The sequence below is a fragment of the Macrobrachium rosenbergii genome, chromosome 9 (assembly GCF_040412425.1).
Source record: "Macrobrachium rosenbergii isolate ZJJX-2024 chromosome 9, ASM4041242v1, whole genome shotgun sequence".
Classification (NCBI taxonomy): Eukaryota; Metazoa; Arthropoda; class Malacostraca; order Decapoda; family Palaemonidae; genus Macrobrachium; species Macrobrachium rosenbergii.
In genome coordinates this window covers 8,555,162-8,572,661 of record NC_089749.1, presented here as the reverse complement: position 1 = coordinate 8,572,661, position 17,500 = coordinate 8,555,162, and the positions used below count along the sequence as shown (strand labels likewise).

Below are 17,500 nucleotides of genomic sequence, written 5' to 3'. Positions count from 1 at the left end.
ATAATAATAATAATAATAATAATAATAATAATTATTATTATGATTATTATTATTATTATTATTATTATTTTTCCAGTACTTGGAAGATTGACCTCCCCCCAAAAAATAAGTAAAGCCTAGAATTATGAGATTTTTTTTTTAATTTTTCTTGATAAAACTGTGTACGATGATAAGTGTTATTATTATTATTATTATTGTTATTATTATTATTATTATTATTATTATTATTATTATTATTATTATTATTATTATTATTATTATTATTATTATTATTATTATTATCTGGGAACTCACTCGTCAATCATTTCGCCAAAAGTGTTACTACCTCTGCTATCTCAGATAAAAGCATTGTCACCAATCCTTTCAATTTTGAAGTCATGTGATTGACAGGTCTTATAATTACAGATGTGATTCTGTCAACTTTGAAGTGACAGCAATGGCAAATCTTGTAATGACAGATATAATGTAGGTCACTGGTAATTCTCTTGTTACTTAGACATCAGTTACTCTTAAATCAAAATATATAGATAAATTCCCCTTTTTTTTGGCATAGTGTCAAGTAAGAGTTCTGTCAATTTTTTGAGGTAATTGCATCGACTGTGAATTTCATCATTGAAGTCTTGTTTCAGCTGACAGTTAAGTTGTCTCTCTCACTATAAATCGTGGATGGTGAGAGAGAGAGAGAGAGAGAGAGAGAGAGAGAGAGAGAGAGAGAGAGAGAGAGAGAGAGAGAGAGATTTGATACTTTGCTGGAACAGGAAGATGATAAAATCACCGTCGATGTAATTAGTTTAAGAAATTGGCAGAATACTTATTAGAGACTTTGACAGTAAAGGGGCGAGGTAGATGGATAAATAAACAGATAAATAAATAAATAAATAAATAAATGAAATTAAATAAAAGGATCTGTATCTTATTTCAAAAGGTCGCTTTACCACACAAACCCTGTTAAGGACTTTTTATTTTTCTTTCCTATCAACTCTGGAAAGAAAAAACCAACTAGTTAAGGTTCTCAGAGTGTCTCAAAGTCACCGACCTTTATTTTTTCTTCTTCTGAAACAAAAAAGAAGAAGAAGAAGAAGAAGAAGAAGAAGAAGAAGAAGAAGAAGAAGAAGAAGAAGAAGAAGATGAAGAAGAAGAAGGAATTGTCGATAAGTCGAGTGAATTGAGCTCTGGGCTTCTTCAAATAGACTCTCAATGAAGCCGGGTTACGGAGACCGATACTCCAATTTTTGTCTCGAATCTCGTCTTGTTCGGGGATTTTTGGGGGTCCTTTAAACGTTTTCTGGAGGAGTAAGAGTGACCTTTGACCTTCCGTAGTAAAGAGTGACAAGTGGGGATTGTTTTTTTGAAATTTATCGTAACTAGAATCTGATTAAGCTAAGTTCTCGAGAACAGTGCTTCGGTGTCTAGACCAAACTTGACTTAGGTCTAAGAATGTCAATGAGTACTAAGTAAGTATACTTAGTTTTACCAGACCACTGAGCTGATTAACAGCTCTCCTAGGGCTGGCCCACTGGAATGAATTTTGACTTTCCTTAGTGAACAATGACAAGTGAAAAATGATTTATTTTTAAAGTTCATCGGAACCAGAATCTGATTGCGTTCTCAAGAACAGTGCTTTGGTTTCCAGACCAAAGATTGACATAGGTCTAAAGCTCTGTCAGCTAGTACTACCACCTCGATCGGTGAAGGAACAAAACCTTTCGGAATTCTTGTTGTCGTCTAGAATTCCGAGGCCCGAAATTGGATTTGTCTGGGAACCGCGTAAAACCAAGAGCTGTATTTCTGCCCCCTCCCCCTCCCCCCACCACCACCTTTTAACTTTTCCCAAAATGAAATTTTCTCTGTCCGTAATTCGGTTTTATAAGGGATTTCCGATTCTCACTCGAGCGAGCGTCCCAGGTCTCTAGGTTACTGTTTGTGAGAAAAATTCTCAAACAAATTCTCGTTTTTTATTGTTTTTTTTTTTATATACATGTATTGAATTCCGTAGTTATGAGAAGTTTAGTTATGCATTATTTAGCTTTTGGATTATCGTAACATTTGCTATTTGTTAAAATAATGGTTTGGTTAATATATATATAACAATACTTCTGGAATCATTATTTTCGAGTCGTAAGATTCTGTATTGCTTCTCATTTGATATCCTTTTTCTGACTGAAATTGAGGTTTGTTTATAAAAAATGTTTGTATATGTACACATATTTACTGAAGAACTATCAGCATATGTCAGTTTATCAAGCAACATGAATAAAAAGAATTTGTCAAGCAACATAAATATGTATGAAGAATATATCAAGCAACATGAATATGCAAGGAAAATTAGATTTATCAAGTAACGTGGAGAATTTATCAAACAACATGAATATGTGAGAATGATTTATCAAGGAACATGAAGAGTTTATGCAACATGAATTTGGAAGAAGATTTTGTAAGCAACATGAAGAATTTATCAAGCAACATGAATATTTAAGAATTTATCGAGCAACATGAATATTTATCAGGCGACATGAAGGTTTATCGTAGCAACAGCATGAATATTTAAGAAGAATTTATCAAGCAACATAAATATATAAGAATAATTTATCGAGCAACATGAATATGCAAGAAGAATATATCAGGCAACTTGAATATATAAGAAGAATTTATCAAGGAACATGAATATGCATGAAGAATTTACCAAGCAACATGAATATGTGAGAAGGATTTATCAAGCAACATGAAGAATTTACCAAACAACATGAATATGTTAAAAGGGTTTATCAAGCAACATGAATATGGAAGAAGAATTTATCAAATAACATAAATATGCGAGAAGGATTTATCAAGCATCATGAAGAATTTATCAAGCAGCGTGAATATATGAGAAGGATTTATCAAGCAACATGAAGAATTTATCAAGCAACATGAATATATGAGAAGGATTTATCAAGCAACATGAAGAATTTATCAAGCTACATGAATATGTAAGAGTTCATCAAGCAACATGGATATGTAAGAAGGACTTATCAAGCAACATGAAATTGCAAGAAGAATTTATCAAGCAACACGACTATGCAGGAAGGACTTACCTGTCGTTTTCAAAAGCACCAGAAACAAGAAGAAGAAGAGCTTGCGGTGCTTTGCGTGCCACTGACTCCTCGACGTCGATAGACTGACTCCCTGACGAGAGTGGTCCCAAGGGGAGTGCCAGGTCGCGAAGAGTCTGAAAGGGTGGGAGTCGCAAGATGGCGGCTGTGAGGGTACGGATGGAGAGCTGCGATCTCCTCGGTGGGACTTCCTCATCTTCTCGGGAGGTTGGTCAGTTGTTTACCTGTAGGAGGAAGGCGTGGCGGGGGCTCGCTGTAAGGTGAATTGATGTGGGAAAAAGCTCTTTCGTTATTTCTGCAGGACTCTCTCTCTCTCTCTCTCTCTCTCTCTCATTTCCCCTGTCTCTTTCTACAGTGACTCACCTCTCTCTCTCTCTCTCTCTCTCTCTCTCTCTCTCTCTCTCTCTCTCTCTCTCTCTCTCTCCCTCATTTCCCAGGTCTCTATCTACAGGGAGTTCTCTCTCTCTCTCTCTCTCTCTCTCTCTCTCTCTCTCTCTCTCTCTCTCTCTCTCTCTCTCTCTCTCTCTCTCTCTCTCAGGGTCTCTATCTCTCTCTCTCTCTCTCTCTCTCTCTCTCTCTCTAACCCGTTGTTATTTTCCAACGGCGCGGAATATCCCCCCAGCAGTCGACTCGAAAACTGATAGCAAATCCGAACGAGGAAATAAATAAATAAATAAATAAATAAATAGATAAATAATAATAATAATAATAATAGCAACAAGAACATAGCCTGCATCCACCACTTTGATTATTCACCTCGCAATGGGCGCCGATGTTGTATTTTGATAATAATACAACCGCAATACATCAAAGTAATGGGCGGTCTTTTGTGCCAAGGCCGCCCCCAGTCTAAATCTAATAACCTGACACGTCATACATGAAGTCTATTATCACGTATTAGTCGACTGGAATCGCGTTTGTGCGTTTGTGGGTTTTTATTTTTTTTTTTTTAAAGGGTTTGTGGTTCTTTTTTTTTTTGTTGTGTAGATGTGTAGGTGGTTTGTGTGTTATTCATATACTTGTTTATATATATATATATATATATATATATATATATATATATATATATATATATATATATATATATATATATATATATATATATATATATATATATATATATATATATATATATATATATATATATATGACTATTTTCATGTGGTGTCTTCTAATATCAACAAGGATTATTTGTTGTGTAGGTGTGTAGGTGTGACGCACTAACGTCTTGTGGCCGATTTCGTTAGTAGTCCTGATTCCTCGTCCGTCGCTGGTACGGGACGGGTGTATATGAAAATATATTATTTCGAGGTATTCATATACGTTTGTCTTTGATTATTTATATATATATATATATATATATATATATATATATATATATATATATATATATATATATGTGTGTGTGTGTGTGTGTGTGTGTGTGTGTGTGTGTATAACTGGATCACGAAAATATGGAAAGTGATGAATATTATAAATATGAATAAAGACAAAATCCATTGTTTCTCTTTCCTTCGTGGATTTTGTATTTATGTAAAATATATAGATATAGATAGATAGATAGATAGATGGATAGATAGATAGATAGGTAGATAGATACCCAGATATAATATCTATATATATATATCTATATATATTTATACTGTATAAAGAAAGATAGATAGATAAATAAATGCTTTGAGAAAGAAAACGGGATTTCACTCTATTAGAAAACAGGTTCTAACAGACAGCTGTTGTTGGCAGGTTGGCGGAAATCGCGAGTGTTGGTAATTGCTTAATATGTTACATCAAACGGTTCTCTTAACTAATAATATTACCTTGAAATGATAATGTATTTAACAAACAGATATATGGCAGAAGATTAGAAAAGGGATATGCTATTGTGAGAGCTCTCTCTCTCTCTCTCTCTCTCTCTCTCTCTCTCTCTCTCTCTCTCTCTCTCTCATAATTTTCACAGAGAAACAAGGACTAAACAACCCACATTTAAAGTGAAATAGGAATTTAAGTTTCGGGAAAATAATTCTGAAGGGAATAAAGTTCATAAGGAAGGGGATAAAGTTCACAATGAAGGAAGTAAAGTTTATAAAGAAGGGAATAAAGGTTCACAAGTCAGAAAATAAACTTTACAAGTCAGGAAATAAAGGTTCACAAGACAGGAAATAAAGTTCACAAGGCAGAGAATAAAGTTGACAAAGGAGAAAATATAGTTCACAAGGTAGAATATAAAGTTCAAAAGGCAGAAAATAAAGTTCACAATTCAGGAAATAGAGTTGACAAGGCAGAAAATAAAGTTGACAAGTCAGGAAATAAAGTTCACAAGTCAGGAAATAAACTTCACGTCAGGAAATAAGGTTCACAAGTCAGGAAGTAAAATTGACAAGTCAGGAAATACAAAAAATACCACAAGAAACGAAGACGATAGAGAGAGAGAGAGAGAGAGAGAGAGAGAGAGAGAGAGAGAGAGAGAGAGAGAGAGAGAGAGACACAACGGGATATTCCCAAGTTGTGGCTGTCGATGCTTAATTTCAGTTTGGCCCACCCGAATATTTCGCCCAGTAATATTTTTTTTATTATTATTATTTTTGGGGGTCAGTTTTTGATTCCCAGGAATTGCGGAATGGGAATTCTCTCGCGGGTCTCTGCTTAATCCTAAAGCATAGATCCTGTGCTTTTGTTAAAGGCGTAATTTGGACAGGACACGATTGTGGTTAGGGTCATAAGGGTTGTCTGTGGTCATAGAGGTTGTGTCTTTGGTCATAATGATTGTGTCTAGGGTCATAAGATTGTGTCTATGGTCAGAAGGATTGTGTCTAGGGTCATAAGGATTGTGTCTACAGTACTGTAGGGTCATAAGGATTATGTCTATGGTCATAAGGATTGTGTCTATGGTCATAAGGATTGTGTCTATGGTCATAAGGATTGTCTATGGTCATAAGGATTGTGTCTGTGGTCATAAGGATTGTGTCTAGGGTCATAAGGATTGTGTCTATGTTGTTAAGGTTATTGATTGTGAGAAATGATGATCTATGGATATCGTTGCTTTTAAAGTATTTTTTAAATTTCTGTAAAAGAAAACTATTGCGCCGACTTTGGCTGTCCGCCCCCAGATCTTGAAAACTACCGAGGCTAGAGGGCTGCAAATTGGTACGTTGATCATCCACCCTCCAATCATCAAACATACCAAATTGCAGCCCTCTAGCCTCAGTAGTTTTTATTTTATTCAAGGTTAAAGTTAGCCATAATCGTGCTTCTGGCATCGATATAGGATATTAAAATGAGGAAAGAAAAGAACTAGAATAAATGATTTTCAATCTCTCTCTCTCTCTCTCTCTCTCTCTCTCTCTCTCTCTCTCTCTCTCTCTCTCTCTCTCTCTGCATCACACTCACAGTCGGCGACAGTGATTAAGCCTATCGTGATGCCATTGTACGCATAAATCATCCAATCAGTTAATCTCCACATACACACAAACACACATACACACACACACACACACACACAAATATGAATTTATATATATATATATATATATATATATATATATATATATATACATATATATGTAATTGTAGTAGCCACAATGCCCTCTTAACTTCTCAAATTCTTCGCGTTTTTTTGGATATGCTTGTCACTACAAAGCCGTAAGGTCAGGTCGGCAACGAGACCTCCGTGTGATTGTGGTGACGCAGGTTCGTTTCCCGCGACCGGACATCACAGTCTCTTCAGTTTCTTGCGCTAGGATCTTACGGCTTTGCAGTGACAAGCATATCCAAAAAAGCGCGAAGAATTCGAGAAGTTAAGAGGGCATTGCGGCTATTACAATTACATGTGTATGTATGTGTATATATATATACACATACATACATACATACATACATACATCACAAACAATAATACTCAGCGCACAAACGAACGGTAACAAAATCACACAATATTGATCTTGGCTGTCAAAGATACTAACTGTCTTTAATGTCCCGGACGAGACGAGGTTTGAAATCGGTGTCTATTAAGATAAGGAACCGAAGTTAATGGCGAGAAAGAAACAGTTAAAAAAAATTGAGGTCTTTAACTTATCTCTCTTTTCCTGTCTGTATTTAACTCGTGGTGATTTTTCTTGTTTACATTGACCTGTAGTTAATCCGTGTTTGTTTTTCGTGTGTACATTTCCTGACTTGTGAAATTTATTTCCTGACTTGTGAACTTTATTTCTTGCCTTGTGAACTTTATTTCCTGACCTCTGAACTTTATTTCTTGACTTTGAACTTTATTTTTGACTTTTGAACTTTGTTTCCTGCCGTGTAACTTTATTTACTGACTTGTGAACTTTATTTCCTGTCTTGTGAACTTAATTTCCTGTCTTGTGAACTTTATTTCCTGACTTGTGAATTTTATTTCCTGACTTGTGAACTTTATTTCTTGCCTTGTGAACTTTATTTCCTGACTTGTGAACTTTATTTCCTGCCTTGTGAACTTTATTTCTTGCCTTGTGAACTTTATTTCCTGACTTGTGAACTTTATTTTTTGACTTGTGAACTTTATTTCTTGCCTTGTAAACATGATTTCTTGAAATTCACTTACTGCCTCGTGAACTTTCTTTCCTGACTAGTGAACTTTTTTTCTGCCTTGTGAACTTTGTTTCCTGGCTTGTGAACTTTATTTCCTGACTTGTGAACTTTATTTTCTGACTTGTGAACTCTATTTCTTGACTCGTGAACTTTATTTCCTGACTTGTGAACTTTATTTTCTGACTTGTGAACTCTATTTCTTGACTCGTGAACTTTATTTCCTGACTTGTGAACTTTATTTCTTCCGAACTTGTATTTGATTTGTATTTAACTCTTATTTTATCTTCATTTCCATATTTAACAACTTATCATCTTATCAGCCACTTTGCCTTTCCTGAGAGAAAGTATAAAATAAAAAAAATAGAAATGAAATAGAAAATAGAAATATAATGGACAAAATAGCAAAGACAGAAGACCTGTGAACGAAATATTGAGAGAACGAAAGAGATAAAAAAAAGGGGAATGGAGGGAATAATAAAAATAGTATTAGACAAAATAGACAAATGACAAGAGGTACAGATGCAACGAAAAATTGAGAGAGAAGAAAGAGAGAAAAAAGAGGGAATGGAGAGAATAAGAGAAAGAAGATAATATAGTATTCAGGCAAATGACAACAGAAACAGATCATACGTAAAAAGAGAGAGAGAGAGAGAGAGAGAGAGAGAGAGAGAGAGAGAGAGAGAGAGAGAGAGAGAGAGAGAGAGAGAGAATATAAATATATATATGTAGAGAGTCACGGGACAGTAACGATAGTTTTATTTTGCCACTGAATATAAATGAAATATTACGGGGCCACCGAAAAGCCATGACATCACCGGATGCAAATGATGAGCTGGCATGCAAACCCCCTACCAGCCCGAAAATGAGAGAGAGAGAGAGAGAGAGAGAGAGAGAGAGAGAGAGAGAGAGAGAGAGAGAGAGAGAGAGATAGGGATGGATAAATTATTTACCAAAATGACATCGGTCTCAAAAAAAAATGTAAAACCCCATACCCGCTGAAAAGAGAGAGAGATAGAGAGAGAGAGAGAGAGAGAGATAGGGGTGGATAAATTATTTACCAAAATGACATCGGTCTCAAAAAAAAAAATGTAAAACCCCATACCCGCCGAAGAGCAAGAGAGAGAGAGAGAGAGAGAGAGAGAGAGAGAGAGAGAGAGAGAGAGAGAGTCTACCAAAATGACATCGGCCTATTTTAAAAAATGTCTCACTCTATTTTGCTTCGCTCTGCATAGCTTTGGCTGGACCCAATTGGGTTGTTTTGGTGGGGGGGGAGGTTCTGTAATGCTGTCAAGCGCGCATGCGCAGATAGCTGCATTGTGCCACCTATTGCAAAATGGCTTCTGCTAATGGGTGAGATTTTGTGGTTTGGTATTATTTTAGATTTTTAAGTGACTTATATAATTCGAATATTATTTGTTAAGTAAGACCAAACATCCAAAAGTTATTTTTACTTATCACTGCATTGGTGAATGTTATTTTGAAGTGCTACAAATAACTTTAACTGTATTTTCAATTACTACAAAATATATTTCACTAACTGAATGAAACAATCGAGTTTTCTGTACAGCGTATACTCAAGCCCACCGAAAACATATGTATTTTCCGGTGGTCTCGGTATAATGCTGTATGAGCCGCGGCCCGTGAAACTTTAACCACGGGCCGGTGGTGGTTTGGCCAATATCATTGCCAAACGCACGATTATGGCCAACTTTAAATTTAAATATAATGAAAACTACTGAGGCTAGAGGGCTGCAATTTGGTATGTTTTCAAGATCTGGGGGCGGACAGATAAAGTGCGGACACACAAAGGTGCGGACGGACAGACAAAGCCTGCACAATAGTTTTCTTTTACAGAAAACTAAAAAAGGAGATTTTTTGAAAAGTCTGTTTAGGAGAGAAGAGATTGAGAGATATATAAATTTTAAAAAATCTCTTCTCCTTTCGTTTTCTGACTTTCTCTCTGCCCCAGTGAGTCAGTGGTCCCAAGATACTAGATGAAAAAGAGAAAGTTGAATTAATATAGCTTTACCACCATAGAAAGCATGGATCTACATCTACAGTGATGGGTGGTAAAAAGTAGTTAGGAAAACAGAAGTTCGTTGAGGATTCCAACTGAGATTAAAAAAAGGATTCTAGGAGATTCCAGATTCAAGGAAAGACGAGAGAGGCTCCTTCTCTCATATTATTGTGGGTGGGACATTCCCGTCCTTAAAATATTATAATTATAGAAGATATAAAAGAAAGTTTGCGGTAAATGGATTACACCCCACTCTCTCTCTCTCTCTCTCTCTCTCTCTCTCTCTCTCTCTCTCTCTCTCTCTCTCTACAGTTATGCTAAATATTATTTAGTCCTACTCTGTAGTATATGAGAGCCCAAACTTTAACCCTAGCATTTCATTAACCCCCACCCCCTTTCTCTCTCTCTCTCTCTCTCTCTCTCTCTCATTGACGGACCTGGGGCAACCCGAATGAACTGTAAGGTCTGTAAGCTCTCTCTTTCTCTCTCTCTCTCTCTACAGTGATGCTAAATATTATGTAGTCCTACTTTGTAGTATTTGAGAGCCTGAATCCTTTAACCATAGTATTTCATTAGACCCCACTCTCTCTCTCTCTCTCTCTCTCTCTCTCTCTCTCTCTCTCTCTCTCCAAATACTTATTTAGTCCTCTAGTTTGAGAGCTTGATCTTTAACCATTGTGTTTCATTAACCCCCACTATCTCTCTCTCTCTCTCTCTCTCTCTCTCTCTGTGAACAGGAGACCAGAAAGATTAAAGCACTAAAACAAATATATCTTCTCTGTTATACCCAGCATTCGCTGAAAACGAGAGATGAAATCATTCATATTTTATCTTTTCGATTCGCTGGTTATCAGTCGGATTTTATTTTTAACTTTGAACAGGATTTTGTAATGTTAGGGTTATGTAATTCAGAAGTTTCCACATGGTTACAAAATCCTTTGTGTGTGTGTTTTTTTTGATTACTCTCTCTCTCTCTCTCTCTCTCCAACTCATGATTTATATATATATATATATATATATATATACTATATATATATATATATATATATATATATATATATAATATAAATACACACACACACATATATATATAAATATATATATATATACATATATATATATTAAATATAGTATATATATAATATACATATATATATATATATTGTCACGAAATTATCAAGTACCTGGTTATTACACAACTATTAAATCAAAAAATTTACCTCACTTCAGCCAGATACCTGAAACCCCATAACAATAACATTACGACTGAACACTCTAAAGGTAACAGCTATCTCTTAAAACTTGCTTATCACTTGAAAAATCAATCTAAGTTTATCAAGTTATGAGTGAGGTAATAACTGTTAATCAATAAATATACACCAAACAACCATAATTGTTTCCTGTCTTCATTCGCCTTCTTATAGAGAAGAGAACAAAACATGTCTATCGCCACCTTCTGCATACACAAATAACCCTATTCACTGCTGGTCAAACAAAACACCATACTTTTAAAACTATAAATACAAAAATTTATTTTCTTCAAAATTATAATTAAATTCATAATCTGAAAAAATTTAATGTTACTTGAAAACAACACAAGATTTAGTTAATTCTTAAACAAGATTAATACACAAAACTTTAATTTATCAAGAAATTACATTAACTAAGCAAAATTCAAACTATTAAGATTTGCTCTAAATTTAAAAAAGAAATCTTAACAAGTATGCAATGTTAAAGTATCAACACATATAAAGTGCTAAATAAATCAATGTTAAATCACCAACACAAAATATTTGTGTAAAACTCTGAAATTGTAAATGCAAGAACACACAAAAGAAATGTAAAAACAAGAACATAAATAATGTACAAAAGTTTATCAGCATTAATTTCACTAAGGCAAATTCTGTTTAAAGATTATATCCACCTTTTTAAAAGATTACATCCACCTTTTTCCCATGGTAAAAAAATAGTAAATACCACTTTACGTCATACAAATTTCTGCACACCATTACACAACTCCTTTTTCCTTTTTGGAGTAGCAATAACACTTTTATCTAAGGCATGTTACTGTAAACTCTCTCTTATATCAGGTTCTACCAAGGGAGCATTAAATATTATTAACAGTTTCCAAAACTTATACGTTTGGGAGGGTGACCACAATCTTACGCTCTTCTACATGAAGAGGGGATGAGAGAGAGAGAGAGAGAGAGAGAGAGAGAGCACCCTGTCTTTACCAAGTCTCTATCAGAACTAACTTTATTCTAATAAAAATCTTCTATGAGGTTAAACCTGGGTTGCCAGTTAGGCATTTATATAGAGTGGTCACCCTGGAAGAAACAGGAATAAACCGAGTTTCTTCCCTGGGAAAGAAAGAAAAAAACAATTTCTTCCCCTGAAGAGGGGAAAAAAGATAGGGAAATTATTCACTGGCTCAGAGAACTACACAGGTCTGCCTCTTATCTGAATGAATGACAGTTTCCTGTCTTATCACTTGTATAAACAATAAACCTTTAAACTGGCCATGGTTATCAAACTTGTCATCCCGTCTCCCTCTAACTGACAACGTAAGTGGCTTTTAGAGTCTCTCTGGCGTACAGCATTTCCTGTGGTCACCCACCTGATTAAACATTCACACAATGCCTACAGGAAGAGACATCTTAGCGTATCACACAACCAGCCAACCCTTGCAAAATCTGACATTTAGCATCTCCCATAAACACCATTACAGTTATTACTGTCAATATGACAAACACAAGAGAAAATGTGTAAGTATTGCACAAAACGTTACGTGCTATAAAATCACCTCATTATGTTTCACAGCACACGAGAAATATAAAAGAAAATACGTAAAGAAATACAGAAAATATATTACTTTTGTAGAATATATACGAAGACATATCATTATATTATATCGTAAGACATATCATATATATTTGTATATATATATATATGTTATATATACAGTAGATATATATATATATATATATATATATATATATATATATACAGTATATATATATATATATATATATATATAATACTACACACACGCACACACACACTTGGATTTATGTAGATCCGATGCGTGAATATATGGAAACAGCGGCACTTAATGGTAGCGAATTAGCATCCCACGCCGTCCTGGTGGGTTAATTATATTACGCTGATTTGCAATGCACATTGTGTATTAGCGTGAGGCTGCGTGCCGCCACCCGGAATGCGGGGGCGGGGGAGGGGGGGCCGGTGGATTGGGGGAAATATGAATCTAATACAAGGCAACCCCCATTTGCATATTCCTGATTCGTAGGAGGCTTGAGATTTCCTTCGTTTTTTTTTTATTTTGATTCATTTTTGTTTATCTTTTCAACTCTTCTTCTTCCTTCGCTTTTATAATTTTATTTTTATTTTTATTGATCCTTTTAACTCTTCTTCTCCCTTCTTTATTTTATTTTTTTATCTTTAATTCTTCTTCTTCCTTGGTTTTTTATGTTTATTTATTTTGGTTTATTTTTTGAAACCCATCTTCTTGTCATTTTGACGTAGGTCATCAGGGATTATTATTATTATTATTATTATTATTATTATTATTATTATTGTGTGTTATTCAGAAGATGAACCCTCTTCATATAGAACAAGCCCACTGTACAGGGGCCATATAATGAAAATAAAATTTTGAAATGAAATATAAAAACTGCCAAAACAGACACATTGAAAAATAAAATAAAAAAAAATGTAGAAAAAATCCCATAAACAATAGCAAAAAATTTTCTAATACAGAAAAAAATCCCAAAGCAACCACATTGAAAAAATAAGTGTATATATAAAAAAAACTGCCAAAAAAAAAACACGTTTGTAAGCCCAAAACGCAGAACAAGGATTAATAGAACAATAGATTATACATATAAGAGGCTAAAAGACAAATATGTCATATAATAATTGTAAATTTCAAAAGAAAATATATATAAAAAATGCCGAGACTAACACTTGTAAGCACAAAACACCAAGGGAAAAGATTTAATATAATAGAGACGTATATATATATATATATATATATATATATATATATATATATATATATATATATATATATATATATATATACTGAGACTAAAAAAATAATATATAAAATAATAATAACAGAATATATATATATATATATATATATAGTTTATATAACAGAATATATATATATATATATATATATATATATACACACACACATAAACATATACACACATACAAAATTGCCCAAAACAACAAACACTCATAACCACAAAAAACCAGGCACCGGAACAAGGAAAACTGAACGCCACGGATGTATATGTATAGAACCGCGAGTTGACACCAGAATCTCCAGAGCTTGTCTCACCGAGAGACAGTATTTCAGCCACAGTTCCCTCATGCAATAACTGAATTGCATAAGGGAATTTCGCCTGTTCCCTAAAAGCCCACCCCCACCCCCACCACCACCACTCCCCTACCCTCCCATCCCTACCCCAGTACCCTAAAAAAAAAAAAAAAAAAAAAAAAAGAAAGAAAAAATGCCCCACAGCAATGTCTGGAATGACACTTCTCTCTCTCGCCACTCGCCAATTTGGCCGAATGTAAATTCCTCCTCTTGCTCCTGCTGCTGGTGTTGTGGGGGGGGGGGATTATAACCCCCCCTCTGTCATTAGGTCGTTGGGTAATGGCATCACTACTGACTGGTGGTGCCCCTTGGCCCACTCCCTGGTCCTGGGAGTGTGTGTGTGTATAGATTAATATTATTTTATAATCATTTAAATGGAATTGACATTTAGCAAAGAGTGGAGTTCGTGCCGGCTGGTGTGATGTGATTATCCATTATGGCGGGTTGTTTGAGAGGTGTCATAATTTCTCTCTCTCTCTCTCTCTCTCTCTCTCTCTCTCTCTCTCTCTCTCTCTCTCTCTCTCTCTCTCTCTCTCTTCCCCTTAACTTCAGATGCTCATCAATATTTCAAATTCTTGTCCAGTCATCCCATAGAAAATTCTCTCTCTCTCTCTCTCTCTCTCCATTGATCTCGAATGCTTATTCAATTGTCCGCAAGCAAAAAGAAAAAAAAAAAAAGCTTCCATGCTTAATCCGTGAATTGGTGTTTGCCTCAACACTATTGCTGGACCGAGCGAATATGAAAAGTATTCTGGGGCAACGTTTCTTCGTAAGCGAATGTCGTTACCACCTTGTTTGTTTGTCAAGTTAAATTGGGTTAAAACTACCAGACCAGAAGGCACCTGCCCTCTCTCTCTCTCTCTCTCTCTCTCTCTCTCTCTCTCTCTCTCTCTCGCATTCAAACATATACACACATTTACAAACATATCACACACATTTTACATACATTCTTCTCTCTTCTTATACATTTCTCTCTCTCTCTCTCTCTCTCTCTCTCTCTTCCTGTATTTCAAATGTTCATCCAATATTTCAAATTCTTATTCAGTCATCTACATGGAAAATTTCCCTTCTCTCTCTCTCTCTCTCTCTCTCTCTCTCTCTCTCTCTCTCTCTTTCTTGACAGATACGCAATTTCTCCCTCCCTCCTTCCCCCCTTCGTTATGTAATTCATGAACCTTCAAACTGAATCTGGTACCACATTCTTTTTCACTCTCTCTCCTTATATCAATTTTATATTAATATTTCAAATTTTCATTTTTCACTCATTTTATTCTTGAGTGACAAGATACCTGATCCGACGTAGTAAATGACGAGGCCAAGTAATTTAGCGTCAGAGGGAATTATATGTGTTTAGACACATCTCCGTAATGTGCCCCGGGGCGGGGGGCGAATGATACTGGAACGCCGGGTGATGATAATAATTATTATTGTTTTGTTGTATTACTGTGCCCGGAGGTGTTTCCCATACGTGGGCTTTCCTTTTATGAGAATGAGAAGTCTGTTTTGTATGTACTGTATATTTGTTTATTTTATTTTATTATAATAATAATAGTAATAATAATAATAATAATAATAATAATAATAATAATAATATAATAATAATAATAATAATAATTTTCGTCCAGTATACACTACGTACTATCTTTCATTGCTGAAGATAGCAAGTACCTATCCTCATATTTACCTATCTTCACTGTTACCCATCTTCACACTTACCTATCTTCACAGTTACCTATCTTCACGCTTACCTAATTTCACACTTACCTGTCTTCACACTTATCTATCTTCACACTTACCTATCTTCACATTTACCTAACTTCACACTTGTCTGATTTCACACTTACCTAACTTAACACTTACCTGACTTCACACTTACCCATCTTCACACTTACCTAATTTCACGTTTACCCATTTTCACACTTACCTGTCCACACTTACCTGTCTTCACACTTATCTATCTTCACACTTACCTAACTTCACACTTTCCTATATTCACACTCACCTAACTTCACACTTACCTATCCTCACACTTACCTAACTTCACACTTACCCATCTTCACACTTACCTAACTTCACACTAGCCTAACTTCACGCTTACCTATCTTCACACTCCTGTGACTGGCCATTAAATACCTCCATGCTCACAGCGCCATCTAGACGTGGCTCTAAAAGATTATGATGTATTATGAACCAATACACAGCAACACACAGGAAGGAAAACTAAAGATTGGATTACCTACCGCAGCGAAACGTCCGAGAATCGAATGACGACGACCACAATTACAGTCTTCATAAAGCTCCAATTACGGGTAATTCCATTACGGTCGGATGCGTCGGTTCCAATATTACCGAAAGTAAATCGCCCTGTGAGTTATTGAGACTTTGACAGGTGGTGGAAAATGCGAGAGTTTGTTCAAAGCAGAATTCGTAGAGATAGGCCTGTCCCTTCCCACTCATACAAAAGAATGTTAAAATGGCCCTGTGAGTTATTGAGACTTTGACAGCTGATGGGAAATGATAGAGTTTGTTCAAAAGAGAATGCCTGGAGATAGGTCTATACCTTCCACTCTTCTTAAATTAATATTAAGTAAGTATAGCTTGTTTTACCAGACCACTGAGCTGATTAACAGCTCTAAGGCTGGGCCTGAAGGATTAGACTGATTTACGTGGCTAAGAACCAATTGTTACTTAGCATATTAAAATGGCCCTGTGAGATAATGACACTTTGACAGTTGATGGAAAATGACAGAGAATGTTAAAATAGCCGTATGAGATACTGACTTTGACAGTCGATGAAAAAAGCGACACTTTGTTCAAAGCAGATTGCCTGGAGATAGGCCTACCCTTCCCCCCCTCCCCGTCCCCAAAAAAACACTAATGAATCATGGCGGGCAAATTCGAAATGATAAAAAACAGCTAATGCCGAACACGAAGGCCATTATATTTTATTGTAGGGATAAAGAGCGGCCGCTATATTAAAATTGAGAGTAAACAATAAGTTTAATTGTGCCAGAATTCATTTGCAGAATTAATGTGATACACTCCCCAGTGTCAACACGAGCGGACATCTTTTTTTTTTATATATATATAACTTTTTCCGGATTTTTTTTTCCGGGTAGGGAAGGCGTGGGGCGGGGTGGGAGTTTTTTTTATTTAGGAATTACCGTGTTTGTGTGTGTTTTTTCGTTTATGAAAAATGATTGCATTGAGTTCATGGGGGCGGCGTCACCTCTGGGAGAATTAGTGTCGAGCTTTTTTTTTCGGGAGGGGAAGAAAAAAAGTTCTCTTTCCAGGGGATTATGTCATGACAATCGATAAACATATTTGTTGATTGTAGTTCTGGCCGGATTGTACTGGCTTTGGGGTTGTACTGGTATTGTCTTGGGATAATGCAGGTAATTAGTATATAGTAATTATATA

The 17,500-nt window shown here is 35.4% G+C and overlaps 1 protein-coding gene across 2 annotated transcripts in view; it reads right to left on the bottom strand.

The window, feature by feature from the left end:
* The window catches only part of LOC136841407 (uncharacterized), a 37,341-nt gene that overhangs the window by 9,694 nt on the left and 10,147 nt on the right, over positions 1-17,500 (bottom strand). The window contains exon 3 of one of the 2 annotated variants that reach the window (XM_067108331.1): positions 3,075-3,316. In XM_067108331.1, the coding sequence (XP_066964432.1) occupies positions 3,075-3,288 (214 nt within the window). In that variant the 5' untranslated portion in view covers positions 3,289-3,316. Of the gene's footprint in view, positions 1-3,074; positions 3,346-17,500 lie in introns of both variants that reach the window. The other variant, XM_067108332.1, reaches the window with a different exon arrangement.